Source organism: Leptodactylus fuscus, chromosome 6 (assembly GCF_031893055.1).
Source record: "Leptodactylus fuscus isolate aLepFus1 chromosome 6, aLepFus1.hap2, whole genome shotgun sequence".
Classification (NCBI taxonomy): domain Eukaryota; kingdom Metazoa; phylum Chordata; class Amphibia; order Anura; family Leptodactylidae; genus Leptodactylus; species Leptodactylus fuscus.
In genome coordinates this window covers 43,232,072-43,254,889 of record NC_134270.1, presented here as the reverse complement: position 1 = coordinate 43,254,889, position 22,818 = coordinate 43,232,072, and the positions used below count along the sequence as shown (strand labels likewise).

Sequence of the window (22,818 nt, the reverse complement as noted above, 5' to 3'; positions counted from 1 at the left end):
AGCCAAAGCCAAGAATGGCTACAAAAGGAATGGAAAATATATAGGAAGTTCTTATACTTCCACCTCCTGCTCAATCCTCTCCTGGCTTTGACTTTGGCTCAAAAAAATGTCTGCAACAAAAAAAGCTGCATTTCTGCAATGTAGGCCTTAGCCTTAATCTAATTTTACCATCTGGGAGGTAGCTTGTTGCAGCAGAACCTATATCCAAAGTAAGTCAAAGGCCCCTTTAAGCAAACGCCTCCTCTATCTCGTATTCAGTTCTTGTAAGACCTTACAAGGTGCTTGTAGGATACCGTTCTTCGTTAACTCTAGATTTATTGCCTCATTATCGTACGTGCTGTAGAGTTTGCAAATATTTCATTGAATATTTCCCATTAGTCAGCTCAGATATACTATTTTCCGGGAGTTTTCATTCCCACATTCTCTAACCTTATCCAGAAATCTGAATATATTTGTCTTTACGTCTATATCGAAGGACAGATTACTTTTAAATGAGCATCAGGTTGAAATTATGCATGATTTTACTTGTACTTGTGAATAATAAATGTAGAAAAGTACAGTCATTTTCCTGTAATCCTTCACTAATTTGACATTTTTGTGCTAAATAAAAACAGAATAGAGAAGATGCCGGATCATCTGGGAAATTGCGAAAAATCATATGCGATCTGGAGAACATAAAACTAAAGTCAGCATAAAAGTACACAATAACTTTCAGATTAATATTCAAGTTTTACGTTCCTGAGAAGCTCAACTAAAGGTTGGGCAAGGAAAAGTACGCAACATATACAGTTATTGTAAGAAGGGACTGTCAGGATTAAAGAACCCTGTTTTCCAATCTCTCTGTTTTAGCAGCTTTTTTGCTGTCTCTTCTTCTCACTTACTGTTTTCTTCCACTAGCTGGTGGTAGTGTTTTGCCTGTTTGATGAACAGGACACTATGAAGTATCACAATATAGACTTTGCCCTTACAATGAGAGATTATTTATTATGATTACTAGAAATCCAATATAAATGTAGATCAAATAATATGCACAGTAAATGTATATTACATTATACAGGTGTGTATAGAACACTTACCATGCTTCTAAAGAGATAACAGACAGGGCACCTGGAGCCTTTATCATAAAACTGAAATTAGCTGAACTGAATAGGTCCAGCTCTATGGAAACAATGTGTAAACAATGGGAGGAATAATTTCACATAGCAGACAAACAAAGCAGTTTATTTAAGAAAACTCTTGATAAATAGGATCCTTGAGATGGGAATTCCCTTTTAATAGATGAAAGGTCTCATGTTCTGGACACTTATCTATTTTGCAGACCAGTGAACAGTGTCTCTATCTCTAGAAGGCACAATATGTCTATAGAGACCATTGACTCTAATTGGCTACTGTGTAATGCTTCATAGCTCCTGCGGTGCCACTACAGGAAAAATTAACTCATGACTGCAGGTTCATACAAAGAATATGATGGGAATCCAAATATCGCCCCCCCCCCACACACACACACACACACCATCCCAATGATCATCCCAACCTATCCTAAGGAAGAATAAAAAAAAGTGGACAGCCCCTTTAAGAACACATTTTAGTTGTTCGGCACAAATATAGTCTGAGGCTCTCTATATAGGATATAGTATCTCAATAACAACAGAAGAACTTATTTGAACCTTTATTGCAAATTCAAGGATAACAGAAGATGCTCACGGGCCAATGACTGTTTCACATCTCCCAACCCTTTCTCATGCCCCTGGGGGATCTTATAACTTATATTAAATTATCGGCATAATATGGTGCGATACAATATGATTAGATTTTTGTAAGCCATGATGAACACTTAGTTGAATATACATGTTCTCATATTTTTAGCCTTTTGAATATTGATCTCGGAACATTCTTTTTACTTGTGCCGGTAAGTCTGTGGTTTCCATTGTCCTTTCTTTCCTCTGTAAATGTTTTATCCTGATTTTTGCTGAATTTAAAGATTGCAGATGATATCAAAAAGTCTAAAAATATGATTGTATGTGACGGTGAAGGGCCCTGCCATTATTTTCCGTTGAATAGAGCCTACAAAAGTTTTAAATTGGAATTATTGCATTTTTCAGAAAACAATTGGCAAGAATTTTCAAACCATTTCGCACATATATGTAATAACATTATAATATGTTTTGACCACTTAATGCTGGGTGTTAGGTATTTCATTTTTAATATGGCTTTTCTTTTTTTAGGGCCCATCTGTGTATCATTGTAAGCATTGTATTTGTAAATCACTGTTCTTTTCCCATTACTGTATTGCATTTGTTGAATATAGTTCATTGCTTTTTTATGTAGCCTTAAACTAATGCTTTTATTGGTTTCCTTGGCCTCTAAGAATGATTTGTTAAATTTTGTTGTGATACACGATTGAATTCAACATGGTTGCTTCAAAAACATGAGAAGAATATTTTTGTGATTATTTTGATGGTTTATGACTATATGATCAATGGTCATACTTAGAGATGAGTGAGTACTATTTGAAACGGCAGTTTCGAATAGCAATCTCCCATAGGAATGAATGGGAGCGGCCGGCACACAGGGGGTTAAAGCGGCAGGATGCCGGCTCCGGCTGCCGTTTCGAATAGTACTCGCTCATCTCTAGTCATACTGCGTACAGTATTTCTATGGTTAGGTTAAAAAATAACTTCTGTTGAGTTTAGTGTTTGGAAGTTCATGAAGATAAGGAAGGGTTAGTTGATCATCACAGTCCATATTCAGAGGATCCTGGGGATAGATAAAGCTGCCAATTTTTGCAGCATGGTGATTGTAGTGTGAACCATCTGCCCTTCAAGTGAATGTACAAGTAATAAAGTAACATCTGGATCCTCCAGAGCAAGAGATGCTTTTTTATAGTAGTCCTCTTATCCTAAGTGGGGATTTCCTTCATTGACCTCCAGATTCCCTATTATATGTAAAAGGATTGCCGAGATTATACCCAGTGCTCCACATTTTGGATCACTCCATCCTCTCCGATATCACAAGTTCCTATAACATGACCATAGGGTCGGAACCAAGCCAGAACCCCCAAGTCCATTATCAAGAGTGTGCCATATCAGCTAAATGAATCTAAACTCTCCAGACGATCCCTTTAATGGGAACCACTAGTTGCTACTGTGAGTCCATCATGCAATGGATCCATTACTATGTTGTACATCCCTTTTTTATTTAATGCTCTAACAAAAGGGTAAAGGTCTAGTCAAGGATTTTGAAGAATATCACAAACATGTTTGGGTGCAAAATGAACATTGGTTTCCCTGGGTAAATTTAAAATTCTAATATAAGCTAAACATCAACCCTCACCTACCATCTAAATTACTTAATGTAACAAAAATCTATATTAACTTAATCAACGGGGCGGTCATGTGACTGCCCCAGGCATATTTTCCAATTTTCCGGTGACATTACAGGGAACTTGTAGTTTCCCTACTGGAAATGGAACGTCACCTAACTAACTCAACCCACTCCCCACCCCATAATACTTACCTTTCTTCTGGTCTGGATCTTCTTGACACAGGACATCACTTCTTCTGGGCGGCTGGCACCTCCTCTTCGTGGTATCTGCTGGCTGCCCACACCTGTGCAATAGAGCCTCATGCACTGAAGGTCCAGAACAGAAGACAGGTAAGTAGGTGGGGAGGTTGAGTTAGTTAGGAAGGGCTAGTAGTGGGTGGACTAGCTAGAGAGAAAGGGAGGGGGAGGGGTGTGAGTGGGACGTGCTGTGAGTCAGCTCCAAGTGAAGCCCAAGGCATCATGGTAGTTTTAGAAAAACACAGAACAGGAAGATGCCCATGTAAACAAATGCAGAAGATACCAGGAGCTCACGGAGAATCTCAATCACTCAACACACTGCTATTTAAGTGCGCTTATTAACCTATTAATAGCACTAACTGACCTTTTTGGAAAAAAAAAAAAAGTTGCCTGGAAAACCCCATTAATGTAATGTTAATAAACTTTATTTCCTCCATTTACATTATTTTACATTAAAAAACAGCACTCAGGTAGCAGGTGGTGCCACCAAACCAAGCCTCGATGAATAGGCATTGGCCATGTCAGATTCACTATAATTTAGGCATAAATGACACCTGAAACCTACACCAGCAGAGTCCTACCATACATTATCCATGAAGCACAGGGACTCCCGGAGGAGGTGTCTAATTCATGACATGGCGTACACTTCATTCCGGGGGACATTACACTAAACTCGATGACCTCCCTCATTTTGTTTTGTTTGCCATTTTTACAAGTATTGGAGTGCTGCTACATTTTCTGTTTTTCTGCTATTTTACACGGAAATATTTTAAATTCATTAGTTTTGCTTGACATATGCTTCTACATTTTTCTCGTGTTCATTTTAGCATAAATTGACAGCAAATAATTCTTTGAACAAGTTTTAAAAAATACAGTATATTTCTATTATGGCAACTTTTTATTGAAATTCCAGGAGTGTAAAAAGAAAATCAGCCGTTTCCATTACAATTACTTTTTAATGAAGTCAGTCAATTGTGGGTGCAAGTTATAGCAGAGATATATTTCATTATAGCAAGTATTAACATGATAAAATGGTAAAATAGCTTTACTGCATATTAAAAACATTGTCAAATCATTATGGCTAAAAAAAAACCTTAAAATACACATAATGTACTCAGTGGGGCAAATTTATTAAGACTGGAGTATCGTGCGCCAATCTTCATAAATGGCCCAACCAAGAGATTTATGAATAGGCTGCATAGATCAGGGCTTGAGGCACACACTTGGCGCAAGAAATGGTCTTGGATGAAACATGCACCTCAATATCATTCCTCTATGCCAGTTTTCTGGAGCATAAGGAATGATGAATTTGCCCCATTGTGTTGGTAAGTCCTAATAATCTTATTTGGATACAATATCAATATCAGGGCAGTAACAAGTAACTATGGAGGCCCATCGCAACCCTTAGATTGGGGCTTTATTCTACCATGGCCACCTTTAGCATGTTCAGAAAATAAATTCTGATCCAATAAGGAGTCAGCTCACTGATATGTGAGTATCCAGTAATTCTGACCCCTCTCCATATATAAGACATGTACTGACCTCCTGCAGAGATTGCAGCCCTCCATGACCCGTGAGTGAGATACAGATCCTCCATTCCTCATGTATCTGTATTTAGACACTTCCACCTCAAGATCTGGTCTATGGTGGGTTTTGTGGAGGTCAGTGGCCTAACTACTGGGGTAGCAGTGGTAGTGGCTGCCTCAGGGCCCCGGACATTAGGCGGCCTGTGCCTAGCAGGTAAAGGGCCCTATTTGCTTACTGATCCCTGCTCCTGCTCACAACCACTATTACAAAATAGTAATATTGCAACATTTAAGCATCTACATTATGGTCACCACTCTTAGACTTTACTGAAGTTTTATAGACAAATGCCAGATGACATATAGTAAAATCACACTCATGTGATCACATCTATGTTCTACTTTTCTACTCAGGTCTGAATAGTCAGCGGCGCACCTCTCATGAGGCGACCTGAAGCGACCGCTTCAGGCGGTGCTATGCCAGAGCCCCGGGGGAGGGGGAGTTATTTTTGCTGACCTAAGCCAGTCCAGGACAAGCTGTCCTGGACTGGCTTAGCATCACCGTCTCGGCAGCCCAGCACAGGAAACAAGTGGTGTATTGGGGAGGTCCTGTGGACGCAGCGCTGCTCCAGTAGCCTCCCCTCACGCTTATCAGAGAGCAGGTTCTCTCCCTGCCTGCTCTCTGCCTGCTAACGCCGCCCCCTCCGCTCCGGTGGCTTTCTGTCATCCGCCTCAGGCGGCAAAAAAGCTAGGTTCAGCCCTGTGAATAGTACATAGTGGAACTTGGAATTTCAACTTTATTCCAACAGGAGGCGTAAAGTTTATTGGTATGGGTCCATGAAACAAATGGACTACACAAGGGTGGCATCTATGTTCTCCACACACCCATACACCATAATGAATGAGCCTGAATTGCAAAACAGACAGATATAAAACCTATGGAAAACAAGGTTGCATGTATGGGACATTAAAATGTATAAGTCTATATACATAAGTCGTATTCTAAAATGGATAGTGAACAAACAAAAAAATACCACCATGTGCATGAAGCCTTACAAAAATAGTCCATGCAGTTCATAGTTGATGGAATTTACCCAACCTCCCCCTTACATACTCATGTTGGCCCTGTCTTCTGCCAGACTAAGCCAAAAATATCATGGGCTACTTTTAGATTCCTTCCTGGGCCTCCTTAAGTTAATAGTCTGCCCTGGGTCTAGGTGACCACTGTGTCTAGGGGAAGATAGACTAGAAATATCTAGAAAGTAGATTGAGTGATATGCTAGGGGTGAAAAGTGTATTTCTCCATTATGTAGAAGCAACCAATCTGTGTTAAGCATATAATGTATATATACGTTCTATCCCGAATATTCACCAGTTGTATGTGTATGAGAGGCCAACCTGCCAGTAAAGCATTTGTTTAGAGCATGTGTCTTTTAATTAGCAATTTTTTTGCAGCAGGCCTGACCAGGCTTGCTTGTTGTGTGTTACGTACCAGCACGCGCAAGCCCTTTTTTCTGCTCGCTGCAGACCTACTTCTTCTGATCGGCATCTAATTCCTGTGGCCTTTGTGTCTGAGAAATGGTTTGAAATCTCCTGCTGACTGGCTGAAGTCTGTTTTTCTTCCTGAGGGCAGGGCAGACGCCATGTTTCTATATACTGGTACGTACCGCTCTTAAGAACATAAGGTTTTAAGATTCTGGAATATTATTTGGTAAAATATTTATGTATTTAATTTGTACTTGATGTCTAGTCAGAGATAACATTGGAGCTGAACCAATATCAAATTCATAGAAAATGTTCTAAGTACTATATGTATCAATGTTACATCAATAGAGTGGGATGGAAAATCTTAATTATGTCACAAAATGTGTCAATTCCAAATCAGAAGTTATACTGCTGTAACTTTCTGCAAATAAGTGGAATTTTAGAGCATTAGAGCACATAACTTGGCTCGAATGTATCCATTTCCCAACAGCACACCGTGTGGTCAGGCCTGGTACTGTTTGTTAAAAAAAAAATCCCATTATTTTTAGTTTGAGTTATCTTATGGTGTAAGAGCTCAAGGGATTACCAGACAAAATAATGAACTCTTTGAATCTCTATCAGAAAGGATATTGGTTTGGCTCAATTAACTGTAATATCTCATAATGGTGCAACCTATGTAATAAAGAGAAATTGTTGTAAAGTACCGTATATATCAGTATCTGTATATATTTAATAGATGTAGAATTGTCATAGAAAGGTGTTTGTCCATAGAACATGGTTATGGCATATGGGACCCACATCTATTTCTAAAATAACCCCCCCTCCCCCCCAGGCTCTGTTGCCCAACTTCTCTCACCTTGTCCCTGCTGAAAGTCAAATCCAAAATGCTTATGTAACTTTCATACAAGTGAAAGGAGGTTATTTTATAAGGACTTTGAGGAATATTAAATACCGTCATAAAGTAATTCATACCTTACCGATCCCCGCTGCTCCCATTCCAATGCTTTCCAGTCTTGACTTGACGTGTGGATGTTGGAACCTAGCTGAAGTGGTGACCTGGTACATTAGCTGGAGAGGTCACGTGTCCATGGCATGGAAGTATAATAACTGGCATTGGAATTGGAGCAACAGGGAAAGGTAAGCTGGGTATGACTTCAGTTATTCCATTACGCCATTCTATTCCCCTTTCACATGCTGGTTAGTAATCTGTATTTATGCGCATCTACTTCATGTGTTCATATCTGCTTTATACATTGCATAATGCTTTGTCCAAAGTAGAAATTTCACTTGACGTTCACTTGTATTAAATCAAGTAAGACAATTCATTTTTAGCTCTAGTCATAGCTGATTTATACCTTTACTGACAGAATGCAAAGTGAGTAGTAGAGTCTGACCTTTGAAGTGTTTAACTAGAGTCTTCCTAGGACTTTAGAGTAACCAGTTTTAGGCGCCGAGCAAGTACAAGTGTGTCACATGAAAGAGAGATTAAATTTAGCTCATAGCTCTACAAGGGTCTAGTTTTCAGAGCAGTCTGAGAGGAGATTATGTGACCCACATCTTCACTAGACTAATATCTGTCTATCTATCTATCTATCTATCTATCTATCTATCTATCTATCTATCTATCTATCATCTATCTATCTATCTATCTATCTATCTATCTATCTATCTATCTCTCCTATCTATCTATCTATCTATCTATCTATCTATCTATCTATCTATCTATCTATCTATCTATCTAAAGATTTGGAGTGCAAATTCCTGGTCAGTACCTCAATCACCATGTAATAAAGTGCCAAAAACAGGTAGCACTCCTTAGTGTGAAGAATTTGTGGACTTGTTCAGCCCAATGTGATGCTGCAGTTCATATTGAACCTTTTTCAAGGTTAATAATGAACCAAAAGTGACATTGGGCTAATAAACTCCACTTTTTTTTCATGTAAATTGGAGTGCCATCTGTTTTTTTTTGGTTTGTTTTTTTTGCATTCTATCTATCTATCTATCTATCTATCTATCTATCTATCTATATATCTATTGTCTGTCTATCTATCTATCTACAGTCCTATGAAAAAGTTTGGGCACCCCTATTAATCTTAATCATTTTTAGTTCTAAATATTTAGGTGTTTGCAACAGCCATTTCAGTTTGATATATCTAATAACTGATGGACACAGTAATATTTCAGGATTGAAATGAGGTGTAGTGTACAAACAGAAAATGTGCAATATGCATTAAACCAAAATTTGACCGGTGCAAAAATTTTGGTACCCTTATCATTTTATTGATTTGAATACTCCTAACTACTTTTTACTGACTTACTGAAGCACAAAATTGGTTTTGTAACCTCACTGAGCTTTGAACTTCATAGCCAGGTGTATCCAATCATGAGAAAAGGTATTTAAGGTGGCCGATTGCAAGTTGTTCTCCTATTTGAATCTCCTCTGAAGAGTGGCATCATGGGCTACTCAAAACAACTCTCAAATGATCTGAAAACAAAGATTGTTCAACATAGTTGTTCAGGGGAAGGATACAAAAAGTTGTCTCAGAGATTTAACCTGTCAGTTTCCACTGTGAGGAACATAGTAAGGAAATGGAAGACCACAGGGACAGTTCTTGTTAAGCCCAGAAGTGACAGGCCAAGAAAAATATCAGAAAGGCAGAGAAGAAGAATGGTGAGAACAGTCAAGGACAATCCACAGACCACCTCCAAAGAGCTGCAGCATCATCTTGCTGCAGATGGTGTCACAGTGCATCGGTCAACAATACAGCGCACTTTGCACAAGGAGAAGCTGTATGGAAGAGTGATGAGAAAGAAGCCGTTTCTACAAGCACGCCACAAACAGAGTCACCTGAGGTATGCAAAAGCACATTTGGACAAGCCAGCTTCATTTTGGAAGAAGGTCCTGTGGACTGATGAAACAAAGATTGAGTTGTTTGGTCATACAAAAGGCATTATGCATGGCGTCCAAAAAACACAGCATTCGAAGAAAAACACTTGCTACCCACTGTAAAATTTGGTGGAGGTTCCAGCATGCTTTGGGGCTGTGTGGCCAATGCCGGCACCAGGAATCTTGTTAAAGTTGAGGGTTGCATGGATTCCACTCAGTATCAGCAGATTCTTCAGAATAATGTTCAAGAATAAGTGACGAAGTTGAAGTTACGCCGGGGATGGATATTTCAGCAAGACAATGATCCAAAACACCGCTCCAAATCCTCAGGCATTCATGCAGAGGAACAATTACAATGTTCTGGAATGGCCATCCCAGTCCCCAGACCTGAATATCATTGAACATCTGTGGGATGATTTGAAGCGGACTGTCCATGCTCGGCGACCATCAAACTGAACTGAACTTGAATTGTTTAGTAAAGAGGAATGGTCCAAAATACCTTCATCCAGGATCCAGGAACTGATTAACAGCTACAGGAAGCGACTAGAGGAAAAGGGAGGATCTACTAAATATTAATGTCACTTTTCTGTTGAGGTGCCCATACTTTTGCACCGGTCAGATTTTGGTTTAATGCATATTGCACATTTTCTGTTAGTACAATAAACCTCATTTCAATCCTGAAATATTACTGTGTCCATCAGTTATTAGATATATAAAACTGAAATGGCTGCTGCAAACACCAAAATATTTAGAACTAAAAATGATTAAGATTAATAGGGGTGCCCAAACTTTTTCATAGGACTCTATCTATCTATCTATCTATCTATCTATCTATCTATCTATCTATCTATCTATCTATCTATCGTCTATCTATCTAATAGTACCCTATCTATCTTTCTGTCTATTTATCATAATTCTTCATTTTCACAGTACCATGACCTCTGAAGCCCATAGTATATACCAGAAAACAAGAAAAATTGAGGCTCTATATAGTACTATAGACTCAAATTTAGATGATTGTGACCAGTCAGAAATAAAACATCTCATAGAGGCCGTCAAGCTTAAAGTTGTATTTTCATAATAACAAGATATCCCCTCTCCTCTGTGTCACACCAACCCTTTCTTGTATATGGGACTCCTGGAGATTGTCAAGCTCTATATGTGGCTTATTTTTCCCAGTCTCATAGATATTACAGTGTTTGAATCCCCATAAATCTAGCAGTTATAGTATAAGTTGTTATTACCAGAATATTCCTTAAGCATCGGCCTGCCACACATTATGTTTTTCAGGACACTGTGTACCAGGATGCATTGCCTGTATTTTTCTTGACATTTACCTTCAGTATGCTAGGATTAAATGTCTGATGCATTAAAGTAAAATTCTACCTAAAGATAAAAGTAACCCAACGCCTGTATGTGAAAATATAAAAAATGATGGAATTTATGTTGTTTTTTTTAAACAAAAGTGCGCACAGATATACAGTACACTTAACTCTACGTGCCGTATAACATCTTATTCTGAAAGTTTTACCCAAAGTGATAATGGCTTATTACTAGCCCTAATTTCCAGTGAAGCCATTAAATACTTCAGGTGAGCCAACTGGAACCACGGAAGAATAAGTGAGGAAAGACGAAGATATAAAGCTACTACTATTAGATATATGGAAGCAAGAAGTATAGGAAAAATGCTGTAAGATTACACAAAGCAACATGTAAATCAAAAGCCTACTTGTAGTACGCTACTTTGCAGGTAGAGGCAGTGTAGTAAAAAGTGCCTGAACCATAGACTTGGCAACTCACACTTTAAGGGGGCTTTGACACAATTATATATTAATCTACTCAGACAGACACAATACAGAAAAGTGAAGGCTCCTGTGTGTAGCTATTGCATTCTGTACTTGCCATTATGTCCCCGATGCTTTTTGGATTCCCTATGGGGCAACATGGTGGCTTAGTGATTAGTACTAGAGATACAGCCTTGCAGTGCTGGAATCCTGGGTTTGAATCCTGCAAGGGCAAACATCTGCAAGAAGTTTGTATGTTCTCCCTATGTTTGCAAATAATGTAGATTGTGAGCATTATATGGGGTTCACAATCTATGTTTTAAAAAAGAAATATCTACCTAGTCTGCTTCCTGCAAAGTAGCTCAGTTCTCTCAACTTGATCTTCTTGAACCCACTGTTTCGACTTTTTGTGTGATACGACTACAGTGAGGAGGGTTTTGAGTGAAGTAGTAGTCATGAATGTGACCTGTCAATTCCTCTAATTCTATGGGGCTGACAACAACAGTCTAGTAGAGATGAGCGAATAGTATTTGAAACGCTCGTTTCGAATACCTCACTCCCATAGGAATAAATGGAAGTGGCCGAACACCAAGGGGTTAAGCGCCGGCCGCTTCCATTCATTCCTATGGAGCGAGGTATTCGAAACTAGAGTTTTGAATACTATCCGCTCATCTCTACAGTCTAGTATACCACTTGGCTATCTTTGTCAGGCCCATAATTATTAAATGGAGTGATACATGTGTGAATACTGCCCTATTCAAACTCCTCCCTGCAGTCATGTAGTATGGTGGAATGTGGAACTTGTGCTCCCTCTTCCAGTGATAAGTGGGGTGGCCAGTGGTGGTCCTCTAGCCGTTCATGAATTTATCATCTGTAGTATCCTGTAGAATAGGCTAACCTCAATCATAAGACAATCAGTAGTAACATAAAATTAAGCATATGGAGGAAATTTACTAACCCATGTTTGACAGTTTTCTTACCCCCAAAGATGTACCCCTCTCTGGGCCAAAAATGCGCCACGTTGTTCTTTTTACGAAAGTGGGAAGAATAGGGTGGAGATAAAGATGGCCACCGGGGACACCTTGTCTGGATAAATTTATTATAACTCACCCCAGAAGGATGGTATAAATTCTACCTGAAATTTTTGTCAGTTTCTGACTGGAGAAGACTTCAATTCTGGCTCATGAGAGTTCTCCTGACTTATTGGAAGGCCAAGCCTCTTAATAATATAGGAGCATCTTGCGCCAGCCAGGAATTATTTAAAGGGGTACTCCCACGTCGCGAGAAGCGATGCTGTTATTCCGCTCCTCCGCCCCCCCCCCCGGAATAGCAGCATCGCTTCTGCCACTGCTGGCTTCATGCAGGGCAGGCACATAGCGATGTTGCTGGCTTCACTTGTGCCGGCGTCTAACCCTGTATTGGCGGCCCTTTCCCCCAAAGGGTAAACTACCCCCCCCCTCCTCCCACCAGGCTTGCTCCCGTGCACTTAGCCCCTCCTCCCTCCCCCCTCAGAGCAGGCAGACACATCACTTGACTCAGGAGCAGCTAGGTCAGGGCTGTGGCCACAAAAAAATGAATAAAGTAATATAGTGGCCAAACAAAGCAGTTTTGCTGAAGCAGTGTATTTAGGAAAAGTCTTACATTCACATTAATAAGCATTATAGATAGGATCCTTGTGACGGGACAACCCCTTTAAGGGCTAGTTCACGCATCGTTTTTTGGTCCAGATTTTGATGCAGAATCCGCGTCAAAATCTGGGTAAAAAAACCACCTCCCATTGAGTGTCCTATTTTGATGCAGATTCTGTGGCAGAATCCGCGTCAAGACAATCCCTCTGGACTAGGCCCATTCATTTGGGCCTAATCCGCAGCGGAAAACCGCAATTGTCGGAAGCTGCAACAGTCGCGGCTAGCCACAACAGGTGCATTTTGGTCCAATTCTGAAGCAGCTTCCCACGTCAATATCTGGACCAAAAAACTATGTGTGAACTAAACCTAAGACTAGCAGGAAGTATGACACTCTTTATAAATTATCCCCATAATATACAATTGTAACAAAGTTTAATTTGACATATAACATGTTAACTACACTGTGACACAGAAGATTAATTTGCCTTTCATTTTAGTAGCCTCTCAATGTCTTTTTAATTGATGTCAAGTTAAATTTTTGTAACATTTAAAATTTCTTTTAAAAAAATCCATAATTTTGTCCAGATCCCATAATTTAGATCTAATTTTTATGTATAATTACAACATTTTATTCAGCTGATTGAGGCAACTGAGTTTTTAAGCTTTGTGTAATTTGCTTTTTCTACTTGGATTTTGTATGGAAATAAATGTGACAGATATAAATATTAAAGTCATAAGTGGGAATTATACTGTCAGTATCTGGACTGTAAAACTGATGACATAGAGTGTGTAATGTACGGCCAGCTGAGATCTGGGATCTTCTATGTCACAAAGATTAAATTGTTAGAATTTAAAGGAATGATCCTATGATCCATCATTCATTATAAGCCTAAGTCGTTTTAGCAGATTTTAAGCCTAAGATAAGCAGACTATCAGAACACAATTATCCAGTTTATTACAGTCAAAGCTTATATATAATATAATATGTTTAATATAAAGTAATAGTATTTGCAAATAATTTAAAAAGTGAAAGTGTAGATGATAAAAAAAAAAACTCAATACCAAAAGCATTCAATTCATAATTAACAGAATGGAAGGAAGAGGAGGGAGATGCAGCTGCAGTTTCTCTTTTTGTTCTCATTAGCTGACTGCAAGTAGAAAGTTGAAAAATGTGAGGAATTTATGTTCAAAATATATTAGAAAATCACATTATTTAAGCTTTATTTTGAAATGGAAAACGATAACATGAATGTTAACCTTTCAACATTTTTATATTAGTTGGCTAAACTTTGTTTTTGTTCCACATAATTCTACGTTTTCTTCATTGTCATTTCACATTTTCACATTTCACATTTTTACTATTGCACAAGGAGGGGCTTGGTTAACACTTTTGGAATATACTTTATTAAATTATTTTACCTCCTTTTGGTAGAAAACAGTTTTCCATCCTGTATTCACTGTGTACTGCCAATATGTAGAGATATAGCAGTTGCAAAAGTGGGCGGCCACGTGAAATAGCTGTATTACCACAGCCTAGTGGCATACGAAAGATTAGAGTCTCAGTTTCCATTTGCTTCCAAGATTACAATTCTAGCTAGTGAGATAGTGATCAGTGCTTAAATTGGGCCGAAATGTGCTGAAACTCAGTTTCTGCTTAATTACAAACTGTCTTTCAGCATTACGGTATAAAGAAATCAAAGCTTCAATAATCAAATGTGTCTGAATGCGGAACATAAAAAACACTGTTACTTACCTCTCCTGGTTCTGGAAGGCTTCAGGTCTCCTCAGTGTCATCCCAGACGTCACATGGGACGGGGCTTGTGTCATTATGCATCACGATGCAAGCCCAGCTCAAGTAACATTTCTTCCATCATTGAAAATGGCTCACGTCAGCAGGGAATGCGCTGGAGCCCAGGAGATGTAAGTAATTGTGCTTTTTATGTTTATATCCATCCCTGGGTCTTCGATTATTATACTCTGGGGTCTGAAAAGATCCCAGAGTATAATAATTGTACATGGGTGGTTCTCAGTGGGGCATAATACTGTTTACAAGGGCTACCATCGGGCATAATACTTTGTGCAGGGGCCACTATGCAGCAAAATACTTTGTGCAGGGGTCACTGTACAGCATAATACTGTGTGCAGGGGCCACTATGCAGCATAATACTTTGTGCAGGGGCTATGGGGCGTAATACTGTGTGTAGGGGCGACTATGGGGGATAATACTGTGTGGAGGGGCCACTATGGGGGATAATACTGTGTGGAGGGGCCACTATGGGGGATAATACTGTGTGCAGGGGCTATTGTGTGGCATAATACTGTGTGCAGGGGTCAATATGGGGCATAATAGTGTGTTTGTGTCAGGGAAGGGGGTCTGTCAGGATAAGGGGCAATGGTTAATTATTTCAGAATTTCCCCTAAAAATGTTTCCCAATTTAAGCACTGCTAATGATGTCACCATTTTTGTTTCAGTTAGAACTGCAACATGGAAGAATATGAAAACTCAGCTTTCATATGACACCAGAAGCATTGGCGATACAGCTATTTGCAGTGAACTTCCCCCTGTTGCATGTGCTATCTCTGTACATCCTGGCAATACACATTGAATCCTATAGAGACCTCTTTGCCAATGCTTAGTTAGAAGAAAATGGTCTCGTAAAGTATATTGCAAAAATGTTTACCAGATATCCCCTATACAATAGTAAAAAAAAGTTCAGTATCACTTTAGAGAGCTTCAGAGGGGTCTGGAGGAAACATAATTATTCTTATAATAAAAGCAATGGAAATTTCAAGTTTATTTTGAATATAATATGATATAATTGGGGCACAAATTCATTGTATGGAAACAAAGTATGATCCTTCTCGGTTTATAAAGTTATATAGAGTATAATGGTATTACTTTTTTATTATACAACCTGTAAGTCTAATTTGCTGATAATGGAAAAAGTCTTTAAACCCTTTCTAATATACGGTACATATATGCTGGTATTGGGAAGTAGTGCCCACAACACACTGTTCATGTATGATGCAGTGTATTTGTGAGCTCAGAAGCTAAACCGGTGTCATCCATAGCAGCAAATATAGCAGCTATAGCATAGAGAATGTTACAATAGATAACTGTGACCCCCGCTTTATAGTCCCTCAGTTACCATGGTCGATAGTAGCCAATACTTCTAAGTAGTTAGGGGGATGCGATCACAGGATGCCAAAGAGTTTCCATCACAGCCAATTGTCATCTTAATCTTCAGATGCTTATTGTATGTAAAGTTACAAGTTATATCCAGAGATGAGCCAATTTTCTGATACTATTCGATTCAAACCGAATTAATTCGCAGCGAATCATGTTAACCCGTTCCCGACATCCACCCTAATAGTACGGTGCTGATGGGATGGACTTCCTGCAAACCACACAGAAGCATGGTGCGCACGCAGAAGCTGTGTGTGCAACGTGCTTTGTGGGTGTCAGCCGTATGTAATGGCTGACACTGTCCTCTAACATCCCTGGTCGAGCTGAGCTCCAATCATGGGTCATGCCATGGCATCTCAGGGGTTTTACCATACGTTGGCATCCTGATCGGACGCATTCTCTTGAGGTGCCATCTTGATTAAAAATTTAAAAAATACTGATACTCACCTATCCTGGGCTCAGCATCCACTCCAGAGCTCTTCTGGCCGATGACTCAGGTCCTGCTCCACAGGTCCTGAGGTCCTGCTTCCCAGACGTCATTGCTGGGGCTTGTGATTGGGCCTCAGCGGTGAAGTGGGGCATGATGACGTCATTATGTCAGCGCGCTAATGTCATTCTGCCAGCACGCTGACGTCATTACACCGGTGCGCTCTACGTGACAGGCCCCAGCAGTAACGCCTAGGGAGCAGAGTCTCAGCCACCAAACGTAAGGGCTCCTGGGTGGATGCTGAGCCCAGGACAGGTGAATATCAGTATTTTTTTTTAATTTTTAACCATGACGGTACCCCACGATCTAACCACGGCGGTTTCTGGGGTGGACATGTACCATGGTGAAACCAATTGGATAATGCTGTCATGTTTGACAGCAGCTTCCAGGGGGTTAAAACCCATGATCGGCGCTGTGCAATTCATTATCACAAAGTGTGAGGAAATTCAGATTCGATGTGAATCGAATATTTCCTGAAATTCGGATCCAATTCCTCTTTGTTGGCTTTGATTAGCTCATCTCTAATTATATGTATTAGCGCCTGCCAGAAGTTACTTTCTTCTGTTTATACACATGTATCCAACCTTGACATAGCTCACATTCGGATAAGGACTCCCTATTTCTCATGGAACCAATCCAATATTGTAACATGCTAACAAAACCCTTAAGAGACTACAATTTACAAGACATTTACTGGGTGGACACACCGATGGTCATCTGTACAGTAAACTGAATAACCGCATGCAGTAGGCTAGTAAGGGTTACATGATGATCATAATAGACTTGTATCATTTATACTGCTCTGTCTCCATAAAGGGGATTTGCTAGAAACAATGGAGCCCTTAGGAGTCATAAAAATGATTAGAAGTGAATTAGAACAAAATATTGCACCTAAAACGCAATTTCTTAAAACTATCCGTCCGAATAAAGGAAATGATTAGCGTTGTAAGTACCATAAGCGAGTTTCTCATCCTGTGGTCTGTGCTTTCAATGTACAGCTCTGTATATTCTCATAACCCCGAGAGTACTTTCATGTAGTTTATTTATGTAGAGGTTACTTAGCTTCAGAAATTGTGAGACATTACCGTACCTTATGGTATAACTTTGACTACTGCAGACTTTTATGGAGTTGTAAGTTCTACCTTAGGCCAGACCTCTTGTTCTATGTATAGAGCGGCTGCTTTACCTTGTTCAGCAGTGAACAGAAGATAGGGCAGATGTAGATTGACAGCTTTTAACACCTTATTGCTATTAGAGCTGGTAGGGCAGCACATACAGATGTGGGGCCAATGGGGGCTTCTCCTAAGTCATACATGTAACACATGCCCTACACCTGCCATCCTGCCAATGTCATTCTGTATATACACTACTTTCATTGAATTCACTCCTCAGCTATCACTATAGATTAAGCTTATTGTTGCTTCCTATATCCCAGTGTCAAAAATTAACACTAAGTGATGGCCTTTACCAGCCTTGATATCCCCTTAAGATTTCTACTTGACCCAATTCGACAACATTTTCTGACTCATGTCATTGCTTCCACCTCCTGTCATGTTATCTTTTCCTGTGTTTCGAAACTTTCTGCGCAAATTTGAATTGACTGGTAAATCTTATGTAGTATCCTGACTTTCCACATTTTTTTAAAAAAAAATTTTTTGGCAATTTTGAAATTTTATGTTAAATGAATGGCCAAAATCCACAAAGCCTGGGATATTGGATTATTATAGTCAGATTAAAATGGTATTACTTTGGATATTTTATGTTTATTTCTATGGTTTATTGTTTGATTTCATAGTTATATAATAATAATAATTATATAATAATATTTATAAAATAATAATATAACAAGAGAATGAATTCATTCCAAAACGAGAATGAAAAAATAGAAGTTAAAATATACAAAATAATAATTACTTATCTATTTCATTTCTTATTTAAGGATTTTTTTTAATTTATTTTTTTACTTATATATTATGTTTGATTTGTTTTACTTCATTCTTTCTATATTTAATCTACTATTTATTTAATGAAATTTTAGCATTTTTTTTTTTTACAATTAGTAACAGAGCAGGCTTTGTACAAGCAGTAGCATGCTATGAATACCAATTTTCTGGTGTACAAGGCATGTAAAAAGTTACAATTTTGGTGCACCCCAGGGATTTTGTGGAAAATTTGCCCTTGGTGCTCCACTTGCCACTTTTTTAATAAGTCAGTGGAAGGGCGGGGATCAAGGGAAGCTGGGATAGGGATTCCTCTATCCAACAGATTTACATATGTGGCCTCCCTAACCTGTGTTTTGGACATACATATACAGATATGTGTATCGCATGTTAAGTATTCTTTATAAACACATGATCATGTGGTTTCTGAGCAGAAACCACACATACCCCATTATGGTCTATGGGGTATGTGTGGTTTCCTTAGGTAACCACTTTTTAATGCGTATAGGATTCCGTTCAAGGGTCCCCAAGCAGACTCCCCAAATGGAAACACAAATGCAGATTTGAAGCGGGCCTACGTATCCTAAAAATTCTTAGTAGGGTGGATCTCTGCTTACATACAAATGGGTTAAGATTGATGCACAAAGCTTCTTTCTTAATGACTTAGTCCAAATGTGTTATATGACCCTGGTAAGTCCATTTTATTAGTTTGGACAATTTGCCCAAGTTTTTTTTTTTTTTGAAGTGACATCATTATAAGTTGGTATCTGTATTCTATGTGCTTTTTGTTGTACAATGGCACAATTTTACAAAGTGCTTTAGAAACTTTTTAGATATTTTTATGACTTGTATGAAAGGGGGAATGGGATATTAGAAAAGAGGCAAGGCTTAAAATGGTTCTACCATTCACAACCAATTCATTCATTTTGTGTAAAAAACTAAGCCAATAGCAGTGGTGTAAAAATAAACCAGACAATAATATTTCAGCATTAGACACTTTGATAAATGTGGTGCTGTTCAAAATTGTCTAGTCTGAGTTTGTACTATCTAGAACTTAAGATGGTGCAATGTCTCTAATGCAAGTAGGAAGAAGTCGTGGGAGCAAATGTTATATAATTCTATTTTCATCTTTACAAAAACTGTCACTTAATGGGTCATTCGAAAGGTGTGAATTGATCCTGTGTTGCAGTTTTGGTTTCATTCCAGAGCTGCGCTCACTATTATAGTGGTCATCCCTGAAAGCAGTGAACCAAGTTGAAACACGAAATGTATCTATTAGAGATGAGCGAGTAGTACTCGATCGAGTAGGTATTCGATCAAATACTACGGTATTCAAAATACTCGTACTCGATCGATTACCACTCGCTATTCGAATGTAAAAGTTCGATGCAGCATTGATTGGCCGAATGCTATACAGTCGGCCAATCAACGCTGGTTCTTCTCCTACCGTTAGAAGTCTTCTCCGTGCAGCTTCCCCGCTGCGTCTTCCGTCTCTTCATTCACCCTGCCAGGCATCGGGCCTGGGCAGAGCCGACTGTCCATGTCCGCTTGTAGTGCGGGCATGCGCAGTCGGCTCTGCCCAGGCCCGATGCCTGGCAGAGTGAATGAAAAGCCTGAAGATGCCGTGGGGACGCTGCAAGGAGAAAACTGCTCAGAGGATCCAGCCCGACCCTCACTCGTGGACTTGGTAAGTATAATTTTACATTCGAATAGCAAGTGGTACTCGATCGAGTACGAGTATTTCGAATACTGTAGTATTCGATCGAATACCTACTCGATCGAGTACTACTCGCTCATCTGTAATAGATACATTTCTTGTTTCAACTTGGTTCACTGTTTTCAGGGATGACCACTAGAATAGTGAGTGCAGCTCTGGAAAGAAACCAAAACTGCAACACAGGATCATTTCTTACCTTTCGAATGACCCATTAAGTGACAGTTGTAAAAATGAAAATAGAATTATATAACATTTCCTCCCACGACTTCATCCTGAAACGAGCATTTTCCCCCCATAGACTATAATAGGGTTCGATATTTGATTCAAGTAGTCGAATATTGAGGGGCTGCTCGAAACGAATATCGAACCTTGAACATTTTACTGTTCGCTCATCTCTAGTATCTATAACACAGGGGTAGTTAGGCCGAGGGTGAAGGGTCATTTCATAGTGGAATGCACTTGGCTGACATCCCAGTCATCCAAGTAGCTTCTGCCCCCCATTGATTTTAATGGGAAATTCAATTCTATTGGAAGAGCCCCCAATGGAAGAGACTTGTCCTGCACACTTGATCTTGTGCATGAGGCCTTTGTGTTCCCTATATAAGAATACAGGTCAATGTCTGGTATAAGGCCCACACTTTCTAGAGTGCAAATGTTTGGACTGAATTCTGTAAAAATATAGAACACACAAAAAATATTAAAGATTTTATCTCTGAATCCAGACCAATGGTGATGGGATATTTAGATTATATTTCAAGCTCTACTTTTTGGTTGTGCAGGGGGTGTCATAAAATAATAGGTTACTTTGACTATCAAACAACTCTATGTACCCAGCATACAGCATTTCTATCCAGTAGGTAATGGATGTTTCTTCCTATAAAACAATATAGCTGACTATATAACTAGTATTATATACAATGTATCTGTAACAAGTGTTCTGTGACTTTTTGTAACAACTGTATTAATTTGTTTTTGTTTCTCATTTCTCTTCAGGATTCCCTTAGTGAACCTGTAAAAAAAAATATAGCAGGTGTCTACTATTTTTGTTTACCAATGGGACTCACAGAGCTGAACTCTACTGGACAAATCTATTTTTATAATATGTAAAATCTACAGACACTGTAACTTTTTTCCTCAAAAAAAAAAAAAAAAAGTTTTTTGGTTTGTTTTGGATAAAAGACAAATGAAGAAAAAAAAAATAAATTTAAGAGATTAAAAGAAATTATCAAACAAAAGACTGACCATATGAATTTTTGGATTTGGACTGTGATTTTTGAACCTGTGCCAATAATACCAATATGTGCCATGAGTTGATTTGGGAGGCTTCCATTGAAAATGAAGCTAAGTGAATTCATCTTTGAATAGCGGCAAAAAAATATGGATTTGGTGACCTGTTTATAGGGAATTAAACATTGTATAGAGACAGTAAAACTACATTTCGTTTTTTTTTTTCCTTTTTCTTTTTTTGGTGGTGTAGCATTTGAACGGCTATTGTTTTTGTTTTACGCATTTATTTTATCACACTCAGAATTTTATGTATAATTTTAAAAACAGTCATTGCTACCGCTTTAAAATAAGTAAATACTCAAAGATATCCATGTGAAAGTATGACTTTTTTAAGGAATCAGTATTTGAATTGTTCTTTAAAGTATTGAATTGCCTTTTAATACTGTAATACTGAAAACCTATATGCAACAATACTTTGTATTATCTTTATTTATTAACTTTATGTTGAGGAAAACAATTTATGATCCTTCCTTTATTTTATTTTCTTAAACTTTTTTTGGGGGGTGGACAGGAAATTAAAAAAATAGTGATATTTAAAAATATATATTTAAATTTTAAAAGAAATCTAACGTGTTCCCTAAAGTTTCAGAAATCATAAAATAATTAAATATTTAAATGAAATAATTTTTTTTATTAGAAATAAACTTTATACTGAATTTCAGACTATTTTACAAATCTTCCCTTGAAGTGATGTGGGACATCACAGAGTGGCTAAATAATTAAAGGGATTCTATCATTAGAATCACGTTTTAAGCTAAACCCATGTAGGAATAGCCTTAAGAAAGGCTATCTTTCCCCTACCTTTAGATGTCTTTTCCACACCGTCGTTCCTTAGAGATCCCGATTTTCGTCCATATACTAATGATTTTTCTCACAGCACTGGGGGCGGTCCCCAGAACTCAAACAGTAATTTCTGCGAGAAAACTATAGAGCACCGCCTTCTTCTTGTTCGCCTCCTCCACCTCTTCTTTCCTTTTTGGCCACAGGAAAATGGCTGACTGCGCCCATTGCGCATGTTCATTGGCCATTTTCCTGTGGCCTCATCCATTCGGCAACATGGGGTTTTTTGCCTTTCCCTGGATCAACACTGTAGGGATTGTAGGGTTATAGGTTGGACTTGATGGACTAATGTCTTTATCCAACCTCATCTACTATGTAACTATGTAACGGACATGTGCAATCGGTACATTTTGAAGAAGATGTGACGGGATAAGGAAGAAGGCGGAGGCAGTGAACAAGAAGAAGTTGGTGCTGGATAGTTTTCTCGCAGCACTGTGGATGCTCCCAGTGCTGTTTGAGCGCAGGGACCTCCCCCAGTGCTGCGATAAAACT

At 38.8% G+C, this 22,818-nt stretch overlaps 1 protein-coding gene across 4 annotated transcripts in view; it reads left to right on the top strand.

Annotated features, from left to right (window-relative positions):
- Positions 1-21,983, top strand: part of AJAP1 (adherens junctions associated protein 1) — a 235,316-nt gene extending 213,333 nt beyond the window's left edge. For 3 of the 4 annotated variants that reach the window (XM_075279811.1, XM_075279810.1, XM_075279812.1), the window contains exons 6-7: positions 6,612-6,743; positions 21,193-21,983. In XM_075279811.1, coding sequence (XP_075135912.1) covers positions 6,612-6,684 — 73 coding nt within the window. In that variant the 3' untranslated portion in view covers positions 6,685-6,743; positions 21,193-21,983. The remainder of the gene's footprint in view (positions 1-6,611; positions 6,744-21,192) is intronic. The other variant, XM_075279813.1, reaches the window with a different exon arrangement.
- The last annotated feature ends 835 nt before the right edge of the window (positions 21,984-22,818 follow it).